Source organism: Leptodactylus fuscus, chromosome 5 (genome assembly GCF_031893055.1).
Source record: "Leptodactylus fuscus isolate aLepFus1 chromosome 5, aLepFus1.hap2, whole genome shotgun sequence".
In the NCBI taxonomy this organism is placed as follows: Eukaryota; Metazoa; Chordata; class Amphibia; order Anura; family Leptodactylidae; genus Leptodactylus; species Leptodactylus fuscus.
Window position 1 is genome coordinate 43,495,758 of NC_134269.1, and position 24,331 is coordinate 43,520,088.

General features: G+C 42.4%; 1 protein-coding gene across 2 annotated transcripts; it reads right to left on the bottom strand.

Annotated features, from left to right (window-relative positions):
• Window positions 1-3,539: 3,539 nt before the first annotated feature.
• MXD1 (MAX dimerization protein 1) lies at window positions 3,540-21,744 on the bottom strand. Of its 2 annotated transcripts, none has more exons than XM_075273060.1 (6): window positions 21,460-21,744; window positions 18,084-18,180; window positions 7,153-7,182; window positions 4,907-5,021; window positions 4,659-4,818; window positions 3,540-4,307 (listed from the first exon to the last, which is right to left on the bottom strand). In XM_075273060.1, the coding sequence occupies exons 1-6, from the start codon at window positions 21,530-21,532 to the stop codon at window positions 4,117-4,119; spliced, it is 666 nt and encodes a 221-aa protein (XP_075129161.1). In that variant the 5' UTR covers window positions 21,533-21,744; the 3' UTR covers window positions 3,540-4,116. The 2 variants fall into 2 exon arrangements, with proteins under 2 accessions (XP_075129161.1, XP_075129160.1); XM_075273059.1 differs by having other exon boundaries at window positions 3,540-4,310.
• Between the last annotated feature and the right edge of the window lie 2,587 nt (window positions 21,745-24,331).

A 24,331-nucleotide genomic window follows, 5' to 3' on the forward strand; every position in this document is an offset into this window, starting at 1 on the left:
GCGGGGTAGGTTTTACCATGAATACCCTGGACAGTGGGGGGGGAAATCTCTGCATCACCGCTGCAGAAAATTGGAGGATGGGACTTGAAATCAAAGGGTGGTAGCATTGACTCACCGACCCAAATACCCATCTCCAAATCCGTAGCTACCCCAAGTTTCTGCCACACACGGCAACTAGCAAATATTAACCCCTACAAAACAAAGTCCTGTTGTCCCTGAGAATGATTCGTGTCTAGTAATTTTGGTAAAAACTGAAATTTTTAAAGGAATAGCCAAACAAAAGGTATTTTTTTTTTTCATTCAGATGGTCATTAGCAACTTTAGTCACTTTGCAGATGCCTAATGTTCACCTAGCACCCAATGCCATAAATTGTGACTATCCTCCTTCCTCTGCGGTTATCCGCGGTTTAGTTTTTTTTTTTTTTTTTAACAAACTCACACAACGAAACACAATACATAGATGTAAAGAATATAAAGAAAATAAGAAAAACTATTGCCATTTCATACTGGTCCTCTACATACAGCAGAGGCGGCCATATTGTAGAAGACCAAACCAATACTCCGTCTATCAATTCAATATAAAATGAGCGATACCATCCATTGAAATGATAAGCTGCATTCACGAGAATATCGACTGGGCTCACAGAATGGCTGCGACCACCCTATACAGGACAAAGTAGTTTAATCTCAAAAGGAAACGCCTCAACCCCCCCCTCCCGTAGCCGGATTGGATATGGTGTAGTGTTTCTTTTTTTTTTTGGATGGACAATTGGCACAGTGCTGGCACCGTCACCCCTGAGGCGTTTAATGCTGTATCAGTGTCTCATGGGAGGCATTGTCTTTGCCGAAAGTAGACAGTGCTGATAAACTTAACACAGGATAGCAGCAACGAGAGACATTTATGGTACTGGTAACGCTAAGCTTTCCCAATTCAGCCTGGCAGAGGAGGCCAAAAATTATTCTACAAGGCCTTGTCAAGTGAATGGTCTCCGGACCATGTCACCATCGTTTAGGATAATGCTACAGAGTAGGTAAAAGGTGTGCTAAAGTCCGGTGTGTAAGAGAACACACTCTTCGAATTTGCAGATAGAGATCTCTATTATATATTTATATACATACAAAAAGGTTTGGAGAACATTTATAAAAGCACAAAGTCATAAGAATCTCTAATACATTAGCTATACAAAACATGAATAAATAGATTTAATGTGATTTATATACAACTAGGTGTGCTTTTTTTTTTTTCTTTTAGTAGCATAACTTAAACGTGTTCCTAGAAACGTAGAAAACTCAAGCAGAGTGGATAATATGAGAGGCTCGAGGGGTAGGCAAGCAGAAAAGAGACAGAGCCATCCATTGTGGACGCGTCAGACCTGAACTAGGTTACATGGCCTGTCCCTGCACTGGTGTACAAATATTCATAGAATACTTAAGTCTGGAATTACGTCAGCCCTGCTTTGTTAGTTAGGCGAATGTTCCCGTAAGCCCTTTAGCGCTGACCGTTGTGACGGCCCAATTCTGGTTTAGTTGTGGTTGACTGGAACTTAGTCATTGGGTGCAGCAGAGATTGGGGGAAAGGATTGGGATATCTGCATTGCTGGTTAATCTCAAATGGGGTATTTAGGTTTGAGATTGTAGAAGGTTAAAAAAAATAAATAAAAATGAGAGAGGGACATGAAATACTATTGTTAATACGATAGGCTAATGAATGGTATGACATGGCGGTAAGAACCAAGTATCCCATTAGCGGGTGAATGAAAAGTTAATAATTACTCTATTATTGCTCCAGTGTGTGTGCATGCCCATTATATAAGGCCTAATATCAAGAGGGGCACTAGCAACACACTGTAACTTAGTCCTAGACTGGAAGCCAGGGGCAGTATTTCAAGAAAATCTCCACAATAAAAAAAAATAAAAATCTGATTACTAATGCGGTTCGAGCAAATCTTAGGCAGGCCATAGACCTTAGATTTATGTTGGATCGAGGTAGTTAAAATATATCTGATCCTTTTGATCTCAGAGGAGACAAGCTGCTATCGGAGGAATCGGGAAGCGGCTTACTACCCTCTCCTCAAAGACGACACATGCACACTCAGCCTGGCTGAGTATGTATGTGTATTGGGAGATTAGCGTTGGCCAAACAACTAAAGTATATGGCAAGGGCCCCACGCTGTAGGACACTGCGTTTTACAGTAGCAGGAAAGTGAATGAGATTGTGGTTAATCTCAGGAAAAATGCGGTGGAATCGCGAGCATTTTACCTATACATTTAATAGGAGAATGAAAAAAAAACAAAAAAAAACCTCAATGCATTTTTAGTTGTATTTTGCTGGATAGGATCTTAGCACCTGTCTGACAATGCCATTTAGAAGGCTGTATGACAGTGTATCTATAGCAAAAAGTTTGCCTTAGATGTCTCAGCTGTCAAAGTTGGACTGTCACTACAGAAGATCACATGCAGTTTGGTAGAAGTCATTCCCCCATTTGTCCCTGCATTAGTAATCAGATTTTTCTGGAGATACATTTAGAAGGAGAACACCTTAAAGATGTGGTCAGACAAAACACAAAACCCAATACTACCGCACCTAACCATTAAAAGTCACATACACATGTTCCCCCCACGGTTCCCCTGTTTTATCCACTGCTGGCGTAGGGGCACACATTCCAGGTTTGGTTATATAAGAAGGGGAGTAAAAAGCAAGACATTTTGATATTCTGCACTCAAAGGACTGAGCAAATCTTGTTCATCTTTCCATGAGGTAGAAAATAACAAAAAATGTCCCAACAGAAAGAAAAGAAAATTCTGCTTGGGTTAAATCTACGCAGCGGCACATGCTGGGAGTTGTAGATGTCCAGCCTAGCTAAAGAGCTTTTTTGCAAAGTGGTTGTAAAAGCTGTGTCCAAAGCACTGCGTGTTCTACAAACAGACTGAACAAGGCTGCCATTGTCTTTGTAAGGAGCACTCTCTAAACAGATGCAAGTCTTCTGGGGTTAGATTTAGGAAAGACACCAAAAAAATAAAAAATAGAATATATTGAGGGCCTATATTGAAAATGCACAGCTAGCGACCAGGTGCCCACCCTCAGGATCAACCTAAGCAATGCGTGGATCTCCAGATGTTTCGAATGACATATCCCAACCCATCTTGGACAGTCAAAGACATGATGGGACTTTTGGTTCTCCCACAACTGGACAGCCACCTATTGCCAGAACTGGGAACAGCAACTAAATAATACACCAATATTAAGCTAGAAACAAGGACTCCATGACCCATACACCGCTAGCAGACAAGACTCCATTATCAGAGCCAAGACAGACACCAACAACCTAAATCAAAAAGAACAGTGGCTTTATAGATCTCCCTAAAAAGCCAGAAAGTATCCAGCTTTGTGTTTCTTTAGAGTGTTGCTGGGTTCAGTGCAACATTAGGTGCACAAATGTGTGAAAATAAAATATATATATATCTCTAGATATAGATCTGTATTAGCAGCATTCTCACTGTTTGGAGCCAGAATGACGGAATAGAGACAACACGTCCCTTCTTCTGTAGCCTCCTGGCAGCTTCGGATTGGATAGTAGAATAGCTGTAAACTAAAGCAAGATGCTTTTGACATAAATCCTTCATACCGCTCCCAGATGTGTATTCCAGGTGATGCAAGAAATTTTCCGTGTTGCAGGGAGATAGCAGAAACTGTGTGCTTGGTCAAATCTAGTGGGTGGAGATGACGGGTGCAGAAGGCGAGCGGCACACACTCGCAGTCACAATCTTGACCACTTGCTTGTTGCACCTCTCGTACATATACTTGTTTCTATTTGAGTGCTTCGTCTGATTTCTGGAATGTAGTCTCCTGGAGGACAATGGCTGATGGGATAGCGTGTGATCTAAAATGTAAACTGACACCCATGTACCTCTCAGGAGCTCTAGGGAAGGGAAGCAACAAACAGAGCCGGGAGTCTCAGTGGGCGTTTTGTTTTTTTTTGTTACGTGCAAGAATATGGTGTTGAATGCAGTCACTAGATAAGACAGTCTCTGATGGAGGAGCACTGGGAAGGAGGGTGAAGAATTGCTGGGACACTTGAAAGCTCTCCCCCCTCCCCTCACCTTCTTACTGTTGGTTTATAGGGTAACACTGGCTTTGGGATTGTCTTGTAGTTCTATCCTTTTAATTCCGGCGCTGGAATAGCCTTCATCACTGCAAATGCTTTGCAGGCTTCCCCGTTCGTCCAAGTCACTGGCACTGCTGCTACTACTGCTCCAGTCCAGATCTGCTGTTAAATAGTCTGTGCTCTCGACATCTACATCGATCTCTTCTGTGGGAACACACAAAATAAATGTATATGGTGAGTAGAGGATTCCAAACTTCATACACCCTTCAGCTGCATCCCCCTCCTCCCCCATCTAGACTGATTTCTAAGTAGATTTCCACATAGCCTGTGTTACAGAAAGGGGAACTATCGGTTGCCATAAGGTGAGAAAGATGCCACTTCCCCCTAATAAGATATATTTCACGTATACATGTGTTACATATTTCTATAAAGTACTAACGACAGGTACGCTTCTCTTTTCTATGAGCGAGAACACGCACTTGTAACTCTGATGTAAGGAGATATACATGATGCAAGTAAGGAGGGGGAAGAGGACTGAGGAGAAGCACTCACCCCGATCAGAATCCGATCGCTCAGATGACACCGCTGACCCTATACTGTCCATTCTTATTCTTTCTACCCCAAATTTTTCTAGCTGCCTTTTTAAGTGCCGCTGCTCACGCTGTAGCTGCTCTATTTGGTGCTGTGACTTTCTGTCACAATCTTCAAGTTTCTATAGAAGATAAAGAAAGGAAGCAAAATTAGACCGTGTAAAGTGACTTTACATGGGACAAATTGGTCTCACCTGTATTAGCACTCACCTTTATGTGCAATTTTGCTCTTGTTAAGAGACTTAGTGTGGTATGCCTGTTAGATTCAGGACCTAACGGTACCAATACTTTTAGCTTTTCCAGACATAGCCGCAAATGCGCCCGCCTAGGAGAGAAAAGAGATTACAGCTCAACTAATAGGGAGACGGTCATATGCATGGTCTATATAGGTGATCAGACATTGCTATGCCCCAATTATTAACGGTTGCAATGAGCAATCGAGATCAGTTTGTTAACCCTCAGCAGACTAAAAAGGTACTTGACCCCAAGTACAGCTTTATGTAACATGTGTAGGGCTAGTTATTGCCTAAACAATAAGAAAGGCAAGAAGATGCCAGCTATACAGTCACACTATCCTTAGAGTCCTCAAATTGTTTAAGGGGTTAAGCCATGAAAATTATTTATCCCGTATCCATGTGGATAGGTGGGGATCCGACCACTGAGACCCCTAACAATCATGAGAAGGAAGTAGTGTTTTACTCCCACCATTGAGAATGTAGTGGTGGACACATTGGAAGTACCAGAGATTGTCAAGCCCTGTAATTCAGCTATTTCTGGTGCTCTCATAGAAATGAATGGAGAGGAAAGGTGGATGCGTCCACCGCAGCTACGTACTCAATGGGAGTAAATCACAACCTTGTTCTTGGGATTTGTGGAGTATCAGTGGTTGGAGCCCCACAAGTCAGCAACCTATCCATTGCATAGACCAGGGGTTGGCAACCATCGGCACTCCGGCCGTTGTAAAACTACAACTCCCAGCATGCATTCTTACTCTGCTGTTCTTGAAACTCCCATGGAAGTGAATGGAGCATGTTGGGAGTTGTAGTTTCACAGCAGCCGGAGCGCCGAAGGTTGCTGACCCATTGCATAGACAATGAGGTAAATTATAATAGGAGAACTAAAAAGGGAATCTGTCAACAGATTTGACCTTGCAGAACTGCTCACAGTATTAGACAGAAGTCCTGGCGACCCATTTGAACATACCTTTGTGTATGGTTTTAGTATCAGCAGACACAGCAGGTACACGCTGGGTATTTCTTCATGCTGAAGTGGTCCACAAATACTGCCCACTTGAGCGATGGCTCTAGCACCAATCCAAGAGCCAAAAGAGCTTAGGAGAGGGCTGCGGAGCATTTACTGCAGACACTCAAGAGCACTTCCACATTAAGGAACGCCCAGATTGCACTTGCTGTACCTCCTTACTAAGAGCATGCACAGAATATATGCTTAAGTTGCACCTTCAGAAGAAATAGTATTATAATGTTGGTACTGTCACAAGAATCAAGTTGCCAAATGACTGTATTATGCAATTCTGCTATTAGCTTGCAGCATGTAGAGGCTGAAACTCGTGCAGCTGTCTAGCAAGTGTCCTGCTGTAGTTAGACTATATCTTCAGCACCATGGAGACTCTATAGCACCAGGTGCCGGGCTCAAGACAATAACCGGATCAGACACCGTACAGTATAATGCAGGAGGCTGCAGGGACTTCGGAGAGACCAAGTTGCATCTTAACACAAAAAATGGTTTATACAGTGATCTCAGGATAGCCCTGCACTATATTCCTTTCCTTGTGAAACTAGAAGTATGTGTTAAATGGGTCTCCAAGTCTCCTATCTGGCACTGTCAATGATTTTGCAGGGTCTGACTGAGCATACTATTCATACACAAATATTAAAGGGGAATATCCACATTTATTACCTTCTTACAAGATAGTATAAGTCATTCATCACCTGAGACCCCCACTGACTACGAGACCCCCATTCCCATTAACTGTTGCAACGGCCATGCATGTACAAAACTGCTGCATTCAAAGTCTATGGGTCTGACCATGACGGCCGAGCCAATAGACTTCAACCTTACTACTAATATCATAATACATTTACAATATCCAATACAAATCTACTACGTGAATAAAATGTGCTACAGCAGAAACCGGACCCTGTAGATCCACTTTAGTGAAGTAGGGAAATATGACACAAGTCTACCCAATAATTATGGCAATTACCAGGGTGGGGCAGAATTGGGAAAAGAAGAAAAACAAAAACATCAATACGGACGCAAAAAATAGATCCCTCATGACTCAAAGAGAGAATGGGGTGACAAGTGACACGCTGTGGTCCGGCTCAAAAGCCACCGCTGAGGCCTTCGCATGACAGGGAGGAAGAGGTAATGACAGGGGATTCTTCCAGGAAGAAGTGTCTGGATGAATAAACAACGTGTAAGGAGACTGGACGTACCTGTTCTTCTCCATTTCATTATGGGTTGATCTGAAATGCAAAAATAACCAATGAATTAGTCACATCCTCTCTAATATTAGGCTTACAATTACAGCGCCACTTATATATTAGAAACGTGGCCTTGTTAAAAGCGGGGCCGGATTAATGTCAGATGTGTGGGTGAACCTGTTACCAGAGGAGGACAGAACGTGGTGTGTCTAGGTGGGATCATAAATGTAATCCATACGGAGCAAAGACGGGTGATAGACTACGGTCTTCTTCAAGAATAATCTTAATACATTATTATGTAGTCCCAACATATTCCACAGCACTTTATAGATCAGTAATACAATACGGTGATCAAATCAGGTATGGGATATATGATGGTGGATAAGACCAGGTCCGAGGCTTGCAGATGTACAACCTAATACCTCCAGATTTAGCAATAAAGGTGATGCTACATATATTGGGGCATCATTCAGCTGATCAGCGGGAATCTTAGAGGGTTGAGCCTCCATCGATGAACCATCAATGGTTTATTATAAGGATAGGGCATCAAGGTTAAAGCCCCACAAAGCCTCTTTAATGAGGAACTAGAAATTCATTAACAGCTCCCCCCCCCCCAACTAATGCTTACACGGTACATATTGCATTGTATGAGAATTATAGTCTATTATAAACCTTCTAAGATAAGAAACTGAAAAAAAAAAAATTCTCAAATAGATTCTTAAAATCGGAAGTGTTCAGTATTCGTAAAATGTCATCTCTTCCCTCTTTGCACCAAAATGAATGAGAAGTAGGTTTGGCACAGCAAACCACCAGATGGATTCGACTAAAACATTCAGTAGTGGCAGTGTACTACTATAGTAAAATGCTAACAAGGTGAACACAATGTATAGATGTAAACCATAGTACAGAAGGCGGCAGTACCAGCCAGCAAAGGTTTAATGCCAAGCAAATGTAATGTGAATGGCGGGTGATAACATTGCCATGCGTTCTGCAAGACAAATGTAAGCTAATAGATGTAACAGAAGAAACTGGACCTAATAAAGCAAATGGTGTCAAAGTAAGATCTTATGGACGTCATAATTCCATGTATACACGTGTGTCATATGGTGTGTCTTTGGGTCTGTCTTACGGACATGCCACGTGGCATGATCTGCATGGCATCATATCTCCATAATATGCATGTATGCCCAGGGTCCATAAAATATGTGCATGATGCAGAATACAACTAGTTGCTATGAGCCATAGAGGCCACATTTTCATTACTTTGAGACCTATAGCCTATCAGTATGGCTGTGACAAAATAAAGTAACAAAAAAAATTAAAAATAAATAAATAAAAAAAAAATGCAAAAATACAATAGGTAACATGTTTTTGCTGGGAATAAAGGCAGGTTACCCATTCAAAAGACCCTCCTCCCAGCCCCCTCCCCAGATTATCATATGAATGACCATTTAATGATGGCGTTTTTTAGATCAATAGCCCTCAAGGCTGATACAAATGGCAACAAAGAAAATCCAACCCCAACAAGACCCTTTTTGTGCAGCCAGCACTCACAGGGCTCAAACCTGTTAGATATGGTTGTGTTTTGTCATGTTAATAACATCTGCAATGGTGCAGAAAATGTGACAGACACCAGAACAGGTGAAGCTTGTATAGACAGACAAACCGTGCACCATCGCACAATGGCTTCTTATCCCAACAGATCCTTTCACCCCGTCCATATTTTCTCATGTCACGGATGACCCTCCCTGTCAATGTTATCAGAAAACATGTCAAGCAATTCCTATATACAGCACAATGATCTGTCGTGGAGGAGCATCACTAGTCAATATATACACAATATCATATCTATTTCCAGTAACTAAGCCTTGTGCTTCTGATGTAGCAATCTGGACTGGAAAATATAAAGAAATGGCATAATAGTGATAAGGCCATGTTCACATTTGCATCGAGACTCTATGGCACTGTCAATCTGAAATCGGTGGATGAAAAATTCCTGCACGCATGTCTTTTACGTCTACTGCATTCAGCTTATAAACTAGATCCCATTATAGTCAATAGGGTTAGTCAGGCTCGGTAAGTCACCACTATTTTAGCAGTCTGCCTGTCTATTGTTCTGGTCCTCTGATGGTCAAAAGACAAGGCAACCTACGCCAATGTGAGCTTAGTGTAATACTTGTGATGACTGTGACTCTTCACAGCAGACACAAATATACAGTCCAATGGATGACCATGTGAATACATTCTGGGGTCCGATGGCCTCCTTCATATAATTTTTTATTCTGACTCTCCACAGGGACTTATGTTATGTGATGTGTTCTGATATTACATTATGATCATTCTTTCTGAATCTTAGGAGAGGAGCCTGAAAAATCAACGGAATTGTGATATAGCATAATATTGCAACGGCAAAAGTTTTTAAGAAAACCGTATGAAAGCAAACATTCATATCTGTAATTTTTTTTTTTTTTTTTAATCCAAATTAAAATTCTTGTAACTTATTGAGTTTTAGCATCCATCTCCTTTATTTATTAATATAACCGTGGCTCATGGCATACGGGTTTGTGCCCAGTACTGCAGCTCATTCCTATCACCAAAGGGCCCGTTCACACGGGCACAGAGGGGGCAGATTATGGCGCGGAATCCAAGTCATAATACGCGCCCTCACAATGGTGGTCTATGGAGACCGCTAGCGTTCTGTTTTCCGCTAGCGAAAAAAGAAGCGACATGACCTTGCTTGAGATGGATTCCGCCTCAGGAAGGCAATAAAAGTGAATGGGAGGCGGAAACCGTTTCGCGATTTTTTGCCAAAAACAGTCCATCCACTTTTCAGGAGGGGAAACCGCCTGTAGTTTTCAAAAGTGTTTTTTTTTTTTTTTACCAAAAACTGCTCCAAAAAACGTCTCAAGGTCCAAAATTACGCCACAGGTAATTCACATGTGAACTTAACTGGACAGACCAAACTACTCCCATATCTAATAATATTCATTTTACCAGACCAACTAATGACATGTTGCCCCCCAAAAAAGTGATCGGCCTAGATGGCTGAAACTACATGTTAGGAATGAATGGCTTTTTTTTTTTTTTTTTTCCCTTCTGAAAACGGACTCCATGATTGTCAAATTAGTCCTGAAGTACTACCTGGTGTGCCCTATGGCAGCATTTGGACACTCATTTGCAAATTTGTTAATAATAAAAAAAAAAAAACACATGACAAAAGAACAGACCTGTGTGAACAGTGCTACAGTACTTATGGGAGGATTTATCTTGATATTTCCTGCAATGCTGGAGGATTTGCCTGAGGCCTTATCATATATCAGGCGCATCCTGGTAGGCACTGTGCCCGAAAGGTGCGCCATTTTATCATTGGCGTACATTTCATGCATCACCTATGCCAGAAAAATTTTTGTGAAAATTCTGGTGGGGGACTTAGTGACTTTTTCACCCCACAAAAATGTCGTAGGGACTTGATAAATGTGTCCATATAGGTTTACTTTATAACTGATGTTTCTTCTGACAGACCCGAGAATCCTTCTATTGATTCCATTTCATTATGGAAAACGAGAATCATTCTGACTGGATTTTCCTTTACATCATTAAGTTCTATGAGACAAAACATCAGCGAAAAACACAACTAATGTCCCCCATGACCTGCCAAGGTGTTTCCTCAAATACCGAAATCCACAACTTGACAGCAATTATTAGTAAGCCGCTGGTGACACGTGAGCAAACTTGAAAAACATGGCTAGCAGAAAGAAGTAGGTGTTACTATAAAGGGCTGGTGTTTCGATGGAGTGATTCACATATTTACTAAAGACAGAACCTATGGAAGACATTGCTGAAAAACAAGACAGACGGCCGTGCGTCAAGCTTACAGCTTCATAATCTCTCATTCCTGAGAGATTAGAATTATGCCCAGAGGTGGAAGATTACATTCAGATGTCATTTTTACAGGATTGTATGAAAATGACACTTATTACATAGTTGTTATCATCGCGAAACCAACAACAAGGAAAGAATTGGTCACAACTCTCTGACTAACTCCTAAATGCTATTCTTGGAACAGGCCGTGACAACCTGAAGAAGTCAATGGTTGTAGATTTCTATGGTGATTACCAACCTGACTAGTATACTGTATCTACCAGCTATATGTATATAAGTGTGTGTGAATATATTAAAATATATATTTTTTTTAATTTTAGGACGCCGAAGGCCCTGGAGGGAAACCTGCCATTGTCACATAGGTCATACAGAGTCTTACAGTATGCGCTACATTTGCCACCATATGGTGCATGACATACTGTATGTGGCTATCGTCACACAACAGACATAGTCAGCCATCACATTCCCATTTTAAAAACCACAAAATTTAACCTTTATATTCGCATGTCTGTTTTTTTTGATGAACAGTTTCACAGGTCTGCCCCCCCAAAAAATTTACATATTCTATCGTCGTCACTCGATCCACATTGATGTGAATGGATCCGTTTTTAATAGCCCTCAAAAAGGATTTGGATCTGAGTGATGGCTGTTAAAAACAGATCAGTGGGTTTGGTCAAAAATAAAAATAAATACATTAAAAAAAATAAATAAAAAAAGCCACAATAAGATCATCCATTTTAGTAATAACCTGCTAAAACTGGATGCAAAACGGATTACGTTTGGATATCCTTGCTCATGTTGCTAGCCACTGAGCTTCCATGCTGCCCAATAGCCGACACATATTGCACTGACCTATACTATAGCCATGTGCACGAGGCTTTATTGTAGCTGCAACAAAGTCATAAAACACTGAGCCCAGTAGGAGACTCGTGAATGGATTCTGAAAGCCAAACAACATGGGGTGGAATAAAAAGAAAAATCCATAGAGATTGTATGGTGTGCGGCATAGTCACAGCATGCTCTATACGGTGCACAATTCACCAAGGGGCATATCAGCAGAACGCCAGCATCAAAGTCTGCAGGAGGCCTGTAGTATTTCTATTTCTGGCCCTGATTTGCTTATATTCCTTTAAAAAGAACCTTTAGGAGGGAGCAGTCACCACAGATTATTTGCAAATCTAGTACATGCTACTTCCGTGTAGAAGACTATTGATGCATTATAGTTTGATATAGTGAGTAAATAGAGAAGTTGTTTTATTATTGGGATTACTACACTACTGAAGTAGAGGCTGATATATGTATAACATACTTACGTTATTTTGTCATTGGCATAAATTAAGGTAATGTCCAAGATATAGGGGCTTGCATATAGGGGCTTCTCTCTTGTGACCTTCTCAATATTCACTATCTCTACTAGTCACAAAGCAGAGGTTGACCTGCGCATTGAGGAGAGATGTAGAAATGTCGCTCTTTTCAGAGCAATGACATGTCAGTCACCGTATGGTCATCTGAAATCAATACTTTAAGGCCAACTTAACAGCTATTCTAGATTGCAGATAGCTGGATCACAGAAGATCCATTGTAACACATCATGTCAATTTAGATTGTAGCGCACCACTATACAGACGGACCCTACAGAACAGCTCAGCCCGATGAACATGATGCCAGCCCTACAGAACGGATATGTGGCTGGACTGTCAGGGCAGAAGGAGCAAAGGAAAGGATACTTTGCATATTATATATTATTTCCAGAGTCGGGTGATAAACCTTGTACTGGTCGAATTGATAAGGGTGTGCATGAATCCATTTTGCACACAGGCAGATGTATAACAGGTTTTCCAATTTACTGCCCAAATTTTATGGCTACAGGGACCCTGCGGTGTTCAGCATCCAGTAGGCACATATTAATCTGCCACTGATAAATACCCAAAGGCACTTTACAGCCATCATGAAATCCCACAGGGATTGCCATCAATGAAGACACAGATCGGAAGCAAATAGGATCTTAGTCAATTTCCCCTATTGACAAACTCCTGCTGATTAAATAGTTAAGCCGGAGATTTAGGTGGTGACCCTTGTCTTTTCTCATCACGTGTGTAACTGCCATGATCCTTACAATGGAAGCTACACACTGAATGGGTGTGTGTGTTGCAAAAAACCTTGCAGACATCATGGTATTATTCTATGTATTATAATTTTAGGTGACCATGTCTGGAACCTGCTATGTAGACGTTTGTGCTTGGCAGATGAATGTGAAAGAACTGTGGTCAGTCCTGTTTCTTTCTTAAAAGTAATCTGCCACCAGAACCCAGCAAGAAGCGCACCATCATTGCTCCAAAAAGGTAAGCGGCATTATAGGCATTGCCCTTGTTGCTCCACAGAGCTCATTGACGTATTGCCAAAAAGGTGATATTTGTGCCAAGGAGGCAGCAATTTACCAGGGAAAACACGGTTTGATACAGGTGACCCTAATGTATTGATCCACTTGGCTGGGTTCTGGTGACAGACTCACTTTAAAGGGATGATCCACATGGACGCAATACAGGAGGGTAACCGGCAGGGCGGTGGAGTCAGTATGCCAAATCACCGACTGACTCCCATGGTAGGACACATGCAGGAAGGATCCTCTAGAGAAGGAAGAGTCCTATGAAAGTGAATATGTAACAAGCTATACATCTAATTATAGACTAGTAATAGCTTTATTTTTAATTAATAGAGTTTAATTATAATCATCATTTTATTTATAAACTGGAGTAGGTAACTTTCTTCCCACTCCACCCAAAAGGAGTCCAAACTCTGACTCCAAATCTACAGCCCTGGAGACCTGTTCAGAAGCCCTGTCTATGAGCCAGTGGGGAGTTAATATGTACGAGGTTGTCACTTTGGAGAGACCTGGCCTGTCATTGCGTTACATAATTGACCATTTACTCGAAAGGCCAGGTTGTAGTACTACATTTCCCCTGTAGTGGCCGCTGGTTGTTTTGATAAAACAGACCAGACGAATTAGAGGACCATGGGCCAGAGTCTGCTCAGGAAGGGGTTTAGTGGACATCATGGGCCCCCTGTACAGAACCTGTCCTCACCTGACAAATAAGGTCCTGCCCCAGCTTTTATTATTGGGTCTGAAAACCATACTGTTGCCCATTTACTAAGGACCGTCCTCGCTGACAACATTTCTACACATAATGATTAAGGACCTATAATGTGCGCCGCCATACTCTGCCCTGAAGTGTATCCTCTCGGGGTCCCCTATAAAGCAGGTGGTGCTGCGCTACCGCTATTAACCCATTTTATTGTTTTGTGCAAATGATATATATGGTTTCTATGGTAACTGTCAGCTGCGATTTGTGTCACTGCAGCAGTAGTCGGTGACTAGAATCGGCCCATGTTGGAAAAATGAGGATTTATATCTGGAATTATATTGTATGAACCAGTGAATACATTAGCCGCGCCATTTCCATAATCTTGTCATGTCAATGGTTTTCACACAACCAATTTGGTGGTGACAGTTTTCACCAGGAATGCCCCATTAGACCCGAACTCTGGGTGACCTTGTCATCTGTCACCTCAAGACATCCGCTGTATAATCAGCCCCTCTAACAGGCCCGGCGACGACGCACATGGTCGGGACGGCCACAACACGGCTGCCTCTTCCTGTCTCATATTGCTGTGGTTACAGCTGAGCCATTCTCTATTTCCATATACTGTATAGAATCCTTAGGGGAAGCCAGTAAAGGAGAATATGCTGAACACGTGTGTGCAAGTGTAAGTGTGTCTGTCTGTATGTGTGTGATTATATATAAATTATATACACACACACACTATATATATATATATATATATATATATATATATATATATATATATATATATATATACACATACACACACACACACACAACAATACCAAACAATATAATATACAAAAAGATAACGTTGAAATTTAGAACAGTTGGATAATGGACATATTGGATGAAAGTGCCAGAAACCAGTTTATGTGTGTGTATATATAATTTCATTTTTTCCTCTACATAGATATTTTTTTTTTTTTGGGGGGGGGAAGGTTTGTTAATAAATTACATTAAAAAAAATAAAATAAAAAAATCTGGTAAAGGCAACAGGTGTCTGGTCTGCTGTTGACATCCCGTAGAATACCAAAAAACGGTGGACACGCTGCAATAAATACCATGTTGCAAGTTAAAAAACCTCAGCACAGGACACTTTTGGCTGCAGGTTTTTTCTGCAAAGTATGAATGTGATTTGCTTACCGTATATACTCGAGTATAAGCCGACCCGAATATAAGCTGACCCCCCTAATTTTACCACAAAAAACTGGGAAAACTTATTGACTCGAGTATAAGCCTAGGGGGGAAAAGCAGCAGCTGCTGGAAAATTTTCAAAAATTAAAATGGCTGGAGTTTTTGGGTGCAGTAGACCCTGGGGAAGGGGAGGGGGTGTTTTGGTTGTCTGTCTGCCCCTTCCCTAAGCTTGAGGACTTCCCCCCCCTCACCCCCCACTTGGAATTCAGCCTGGCTGCATATAGGCTATTCTGCAGTGTTCCTATTAACCCCTACCCGATGGAATAGAAGCACTGCAGATCCCCTATATTCAGTAGACCGGGTACTTTCAGACACAGGGATACCTAATGTGTATGTGTGTCACAGTCATTTTTCTACTTTTGTATGTATTCTAGGAGTGTTTCAGAACTTTTATTTTTAATTTTTTTTTTTAAATCTTCCTTTTTTTTTTTGCACTATTTTATGGGAGATTCTATACATTGATATTGTGGTTGGTCATAGACCCCCCCCCCTCCAAAAAAAAAATTTTTTTTTTTTTTTGCTGACTCGAGTATAAGCCGAGGGGGACTTTTTCAGCACAAAAACTGGGCTGAAAAATTCGGCTTATACTCGAGTATATACGGTATATACTATCCAATACACTTCTACTGTACAGCATAGTGGGTTCGCTGCCGACATTTTCACAGCTACTAATTTGCTGCGAATATATAATGTGTGTCCCGGGCCTAAGGTTGTATTCACACTATGTGGCTATATTGCAGTTTTTTTGGCAGATCAAGACATCAAGGTGTTTCGAAAAAAATATGACATGACAACCCCGATCAGAGGTGAACGCAACAAACATGAACTTTAAACAAAAAAATGGGTCGAAACTAGCAGCCATAATATATTCGGCACTGTGGCCACGTGAAAAAACCCCAAAAAACAGAGTGCTGGACAGGTTTAGGTTATCACAGGGAAAAAAATTCGCTAATGACTGTCTATTATCAATGAAAACATCTCTTTGAGGCTGTAGGACTGAGGCACAGTCCCCAGATAGTTTGTCCTCTGCTCGGCCTCATTTATGAAACTGGCCCTTTAAGAAAAAAAAAAATAGCCCTTGCAACCAATCACAATACAGGTTTCGTTTTCCAAGAACACTTTATAAAACGAAAGCTACATAGCAATCGTTGCCACAGCAACCAAAGCCAGAAAGTTTCACGCACTGAGGCCTAGTGAGGTGAAGGGTCCCCACCTTAACAGCGAAGAGGCCTACACAACCAATGTTTTACCCAGAGACCCCCCACCATAGCTGACAATGGCGGTCTGTTTCCTGCTCATCGCTTTACTATGCCCACAATCAGAAAAAGGTTGAACAAGTATAAAAGTTGCAACAACACCAGGCGGCCATATTTACATATGTAAACTTCTCATTTTCTAATATACATAGATGTTCCCCGCTGCGAGATCCTACGTTATCCTATGAGGAGATAGGCCATGTGACCTCCTCTTCTTTATACACCATTGTGAACCTGAAACAACTCAACATTATACCCCAAATTTGCTGGGGTTATCCAAAACAATCCTGGCTTGTTTGGTCCCGAAAAAGTGCAAATTTCACACATAAATAGGGATACACATTCAGATTCCTGTCTTACATATAAAGCCTTATTGACATTTTTTTTATTTTTTATTGTGACTTATGTCACACCATCCTTGCCACTTTCCCTATAGGCAGATGTGGTGTGGTCTTGACCACCGGTCCCATCAGATTTAAGACTAAAGTCTATGCCAGATATGAGCTGGTGTAGATTTCAGCACAGGCACACGGCCCTGCAGAGGATGCGCCCGATTTAGGACAAGGTGCGCTCCTCGTCATAAATGAGGCCCATCTTCTGGTGGCCTAGACAGACATCTGTCGTCAGAAATCTCCCCCCATTGATTTCAATGTCATTATTTACATGTCTGGTTTTATTTATGGACCACGAGTCTGTAAAAAATACAAAGAGGGACATTCTGCATTTTCATCCGTTTTAGGAATCACTCAATAATAAGTCTATGGGTCAATAGAAAAGCAAAAAATTAAACAAAAAATAAAAAATTGTCATCTGAGTTCATGGATCAAACTCAATATAAAGTATAGATTTATTTTTTTCTAAAAAAAAGCAGGTAAATCTGTTTTTTACTTGATATTCCACAACACAACCATAAAATCAAAACATGCTTTCAACACATACGTGATGTGAATAAGGGCCTATCGTTGAGTTTTGAAAACTCAAAAATGCCCCTATAAGAACCCATAATGAATAAAGTGCGAGTAATAATCCTGACCCAACGACAGCGTTATCAAAGCTCAGGGCAGATGTAAAATGTCTGTGCACATTTAGCGTAGCCTGCACCTAGAGCGCTATTACATAAACGCACTGCAGCCCTGAAGATCCGTTACATGTAGTTTAGGCCCTCATTTATTAGGTGTAATCCCATTTAATATTTTATCCCTGCTTTCATATACACACTTTGCCAGCCGCGCCATCCTCACGCTATACCTGAGACATGTCACCTCGCATTCTCCTCACTTGCCAGGCCAATCTGCTTCTCATTCTCACTGCTTTAACAGCTCAGACACATTTTTCACAGGAAAACAAGAGCAGGAATCACAAGAGGTTTCTCAATGAAGGCAGGAATCCACGGGGGTGTGCAGTCTGCCAAATGTCACATGTGGATTGCATGAGAGCTTTGAGCAAAACTCCTAGCGACTGTAGCGCATGACAGGGCCGAGCTTACCTGCTACTGCTGCTTTTTTTCGATTTGCTTTTCCTCTTCAAGCTGTCTCTCTCCTTGCTATTGTAAGGCAACATGGAAGCATAACCATGCTCGGCTTCTGCGTATGACACGAGACATACAACCGTTAACCCGGTAACATGTGAAATCCATGCACAAGTGACACAATAACATGGCTTTCCACAACCCCATCACAGTACATGCAAAACAAATGCTCAAACAGAAACGTACAATAAAATCTATCAAATACAACAAGACATTGCAAATTATCATAACAAAACACTGGAGGATTACAAGATGCCATAAACAGTCATTAGATTATGATGGTGCTTGCAGGGAAGAAGCCTTGGCCCACACCAGGGTACAATGGCTATATGATCGGGATATTAGGAAATTGCTATTTATGCAGTTCCCTAATATAATTGTAAATGCGTCCAAAATGAAAATCTACAGGACCTTTTAGCAACAAACGGGATGGCTTCGACATAGATCCCTTTATGCAACAACTTCTGCAAGGCAAAGAGGACAATGACAAACATTTATAATGAACCTTTTTTTCACGGGGACCAAAAAAAAGCACACAGGGCATTTTGGAGTAAGGGAGTAAGTGGCTGTCATACAGGCGCTCATCCCCAACACCCACAAAGGTCAGATGTTTGACAGGAAGCCAATTTACCCATCAGTATATTTTAGGCATGTGGGAGAAAACCATATTACCCAGAGGAAACCCACACAAACAAGGGAAGAACATAGAAACTTGATGTGATTCGAACCCAGGACTGTAAGCAGTGGCATAACTAAAGTCTTGTGGGCCCCGATGCAATCTGTTGTCTTGGGTCCCCTGACCTCTTCCCTATAGTGAATTCTTGATAGTGATGGTTACGGGTGCTAAGGAGTTTAATCCCCCTTAGTGTGGTTCGGGTAATCTGTGGCTCTCCTTGGTTTATGGGCCAGATGGAAGCTGCAATCTCAATACCGATGCCAATGCTTATGGACCTCTAAAGCTCCTGGGCCCCAATGCAAATGCACCCTCTGCATCCCCGACTGTAAGATAATAGTGCTAGCTAACCCCATAGTCACCATGTTGCCTCAGCGGTTAGGACTGATATCTGGCTGCACTGGGGTTACAGCTAAGACTACACGATGACTTTGGTTATGTTGAATCTAATGTAGGTTAATTGGGTGACATTGCAACCTACGAGGCATAAAAAATCCAAATATGTGGTCACAAATCACATACAACTTTGCCATAATAGGTTGGTAACCAACTGGCACATTGTGACCTATGTTATATTACGGAAAAAGATAAAGTAGATGATAATAGATAAGATGGTGAGGTGCACTCACGGGCTTCTCATATTGTGATGCTCGGATACTAGGAAGCCGATGAGCATGTGCAGCAGTCATCCTTTATGCACACTGTATATATGTTAAATATAAATCTCTATAGAAATATTATATAAAATACTGCTGAGGCCGAATACATGCACTAATACATATGACAACCAGAAATGCTCATTAGCCATGTGCCCAGGAATCTGCAGAAGCACGTTCGTACCCTGAAGCATTGTGGGCATTTTAGAAGCACGTTTTTATTTTAATTCATATCATACACATATATATATAATAAACCCAATCTCCTCCTGCTCGCACAGCATTATCATTACCCCCTCCCCCTGGAATCTGTTGACCGAGAGTAACATGCACACGTAATGACTCCTGACTATGTACAGCCCCTGCACCCCACACCGCAGACCTCCACCTCTAGGAAGAGGACACTTTTTTTTCCCTTTTAATGCAAATCTTCTCTATTTTTAGCAGGAGCTTCTATATGTCAGAGCATAGATAAAGAAAAAAAAAAAAAAAAAGAGGCCGGCTCCATTTTCATGCAGCACACTGCTGCATGACGTGAATTATTCAATATATTAACATAATAATAGGCAGCCAGTACAAGAGAAAAAATATTTGGAGGATAATTAACAAGTATTATGGAGAGCCGCTGCCTGGTAATTACTGCTTTCACACTAATGCCAGCGCCTGGCAATGCCAAGTCTAGATGGGATTAGGACTGGCTCTCTACAGGTTTATGGAGACGACATTAGCACACAGTGGAGCTGCATTCGATATGTACTACAGATGCCAGGGATCATGTGCTGCGAGGGGCACCTCATCTGACTGACACATCCTGGCATCCCCAATGAATCAGAGCAGGCCTGAGCAGCTGTAATATTAACAATGTGATTAACAGGGCATGTAAATGGGATCACTCATATGTGCACTCATGGCCGTGCATGTGGAGCTCAGCAGTGGGGGATCTGCACGTAAATAATACTGCTCCTGCATGCATCATACACTGAGCAATATGGAGGAAATGACTGCATAATATTTACTACTGTGTAGTCACAAATATGCACACAAAGACTCACTCTGCATCGTGTGTGTAATAAATATATACATATATATTATGTAAACATGCACAGGTATATACAACATCTATGCTAGGCAACAGAATAGACTTCACATATATATGTCAGGTATGTGCACACTCATGATATCAACCAGCATACACATGGGTGTCATGTATAGAGATAATATGCAGGTGTGTCAGGTATTGCTACACACAATAATTTTCATCGTAGATGTGGGTATCATGTATATGCCACGCACGTGTGAGATCTCGCTCAGCGCATACATGGGTATGACGCATGTATGTATTATACACGTGTAATAACCATTATTCACATGGGAGCCATGCATGTGGCATGCACATGTGTGATCACTGCCGTCATACACGTGGGTATCATGTAGAGTGATGATGTTCACATGTTGGACCAAATAATACATGTATGCACGAGAATGATCACAAGGAGACATACAAATATGCACACGACTAATATATATATATGATATATATCTCTATCAGCTGGCTAGAAGGCTCGGAACACACATGTATATACACAAACATACATCATACATGTATGCATGTGCTATATAGACATATATAACAGATCCTCACATACACACATATAATCACACATCCTCTCCCTCACTATATTATATATGACAGATCCTTGCACACAGTGTCATATATACTGTATATTCCATATATAAAACACACACAGGTGTTTGTCCTCTGCACGCATCTCACAGTACGTGTCTTAGTAGTATACCAGACACACACCTATATGCATATACAATGTATACATGGATGTGGGCCATCTATACTCTCCTCCACCTATAGCTATGTATATACAGGATGATCAGAGGGGTCCATGCCATCATTCAGGCTGCTGTACAGGCAGTATCATGGGGCAGGTGCCTTCTTGTGGCCGCTCCACATACAGGACAGACACAGGAGTGTACACAGATCCCCTCTCACCTCTCTCCCTCCGCTCCAGATACTCCGCCGCCTCCAGAAGCATCTGGATGTTGACACAGACCGAGGCCGCCATTTTCCAGCACCAGGGAGGAGGAGAGAGAAGTGGTGGTGACAGGGCACGGAGTAGCGGTGGAGGTGGTAACAGATGGCTGGCTGAGGCTAGGACTGCGTGTGCCGGGCTGCTCACTCACTGTCCTCAGCCTGGTACCGGTGTCTAAGTAACCAAGTCTATGGGGGAAGTGCCGGGATTGTTGTTTATCTGCTCCTGCAAAACACGCCCCTTGCTCGCCTGCGCAGGCACGCCCACTGGCACAGTGGCGGGGTCTGATTGGTCACGTTTCCACGGCACAGAGCCCTCCCCTCGCTTTCTATTGGTCTTGATGACACATGGGGCAGACCAATGGAGCATCTGAAGGGAGGGGCAGGAATTGCTGTCAAGCGACTTGGCCTGTAATTGGACGGTGGATTGCCGGTGACACACCCATGTAGGAATGGACACGCCCACTCAGCTGTTCGCTCAGCTGATTGGGCCGCTCCTGAAAAATGTGTCCCATCCGTGGAGGTAGTGACGTCATCACCAGGCTAGATAGCTAAATATGTAGTTATGGTTAACCGGGCGATAACAGTGATACGTGTCTGTGTACATGTCTGCAAGGGCCTGGGCTGCTACCCATGCAAACAAGTGCATATCATATGTGTGCTAGTGCAATGTAACATGCATGCCTTACATATGTGTTATTTCATTTCCTGGTGAGACTATCTATGTGTATGCTCTGGTGCATGGATGGCATCCTGCTCCGTATGGGTGCGATGACGTCACTGGCGGAGCGCAGCTGTCACTCACAGCAGGGACCCCCTCTGTGACGTAGTGCTGTATTGTCTCTGGAAATAGAACGCATTACGTAATGTGGTTGGCTGACAGATCACGTGACGCGGGGGGACTTCACTGGGGTGCCACGTGACTGTGAACATTGCTGCAGTGCAAAATCCCAGGGAGCAGGTCATGGCTATAGCGCTGTCAGTCTAGCTGATATAGGGCTCTGTACAGACTTGTCACTTACCCAATGCACATGGTATAGGAAAGGGATCAATGAGCAGAGGGCAGCTGGAAAAGAAAATGTGAGCGAGCACAGCTCAGCTGGAAGTATGCCCTTAAAGGAGCAGTACACCAGATTAGCAAGCATCCTCATGTAGTATGTGCAGGGGTTCTGGAGGGCCCCAGGCCATGGCATTATGACATGGATACATGGTGGCATTTATATACTGGAGTCTTATATAAATAGAAAGAAAGGCCCACTTTAGTCCATCAGAGAATGCGCCCCCACAGTATCTCTTATCTTGTACAAGAAGCCTCAGTACCTACACTGTGTGCATATGGCCTAAATAGCTCCTTCAATGGCTAAAGGGGATTTTCCATCAAAGCAAGTTATCTGCTATCCATAGGATAGGGGGTAACCTGCAGATCAGTGAGGATTCGACAGCTCAGACCCCCGCTGATTAGGCGAATGGGAGATTTTTTGAGCATACTGGTTGTTTTAGTAGAGCACACATGGACCTATTTATTTCAATGGAAGCACCAGAGATAGCACAGTGCTGTACTATGACTATCTCCAGCACTCCTAGTGAAGTAAATGTAGTGGTCAATGTGCTGCCCACCCACCACTCTATTTTATTGGACCCTCACTGATCTATAAGTTTTGAAGGGAAAACTCCTTGAGGCCGAGGCTCCATGGGCCGGAAATGCTGCAATTTGCCGGCGGAGGAAACACCGTGGGAAAAAGCAAGGCGTTATGCAGTATCTGCAAAGTGGATTGGATCCATGCAAATCCCATGCCCACTTTGCGATTGAAAACGCTGCGATTTCCAAAACAGGCGCGGTTTTGGAAATCGCAGCATGTCAATTATATCTACGGAAATGCCAGCGGCTTTCCCGTAGATATAATGGTAACAGAAAGTCCACGGAGGAAAGCTCTGTGAACTTTCTGTTAAAAGCGCTGTGGAAAGAACCGTGATGCATTCCTGCCGCGGTTTTTCCCACAGCACTTTAGCGCTGCATTTCCAGTCCGTGGGGCCTTAGCCTTAAAGGGGTTTTCTGAAAGGTGGGAGAGGGATGTTGGTGTTAGCCCTGACCCCTATACTGTCCACTAGTGAAGAGCAGATATTGTCTCATATTTATCTCTTGCATAAGGTCCCATGGTAAAGTCCCATGGGGTCTTAGGCTGAGGCCCCACATTGAGGAAAAGCAGATTTTTATTGCACATTTTGCTGCGGTCTTTTGAGCCAAAGCCAGAAGTACAAAAGGTAGAAGTAGAAATACTTCCTCTATACTTCCCATTCCCTTTGTAGCCATTCTGTGCTTTGGCCAAAAAAAACACGCAGCAAAATCTGCAACAAAAAAAGCAGCTTTTCTGCAACGTGGGGCCTCAGTGTAAGGCTAAGGCCCCACGTAGCATCCCACAGTAAAAAAGCATTATGGGAAAAACCGTGGTGGCAACAAATCATGATTCTTCCTGCAATTCTTTAGACAGAAAGTTTGTGCCGTTTTTTGAATTTGTGGCGTGTCCGCAGCACAGTGGGCATAGGGACCACTAGAATCCCATCCACTTTGCTGTGACTAACTGTAAAATTCTGTGAGTTTTTCTGTGGCGTTTCTGCAGCAGGCAAATTGCAGCATTTACGCCACATGGGGCCCCGGGCTAAAGGGGTTTTCTGGTCCAAAATGCATTCTTAATACTGATGACCTTATCCACAGGATAGGTCATAAGTATCTGATCTGTGAGGGTCCAACACCTGGATCCTATACAGGTACACTGATCTGCAAGCCTCTAGGTACCAGAAGCTATGGAAATGGACAGGGCTACTTTAATAGCAG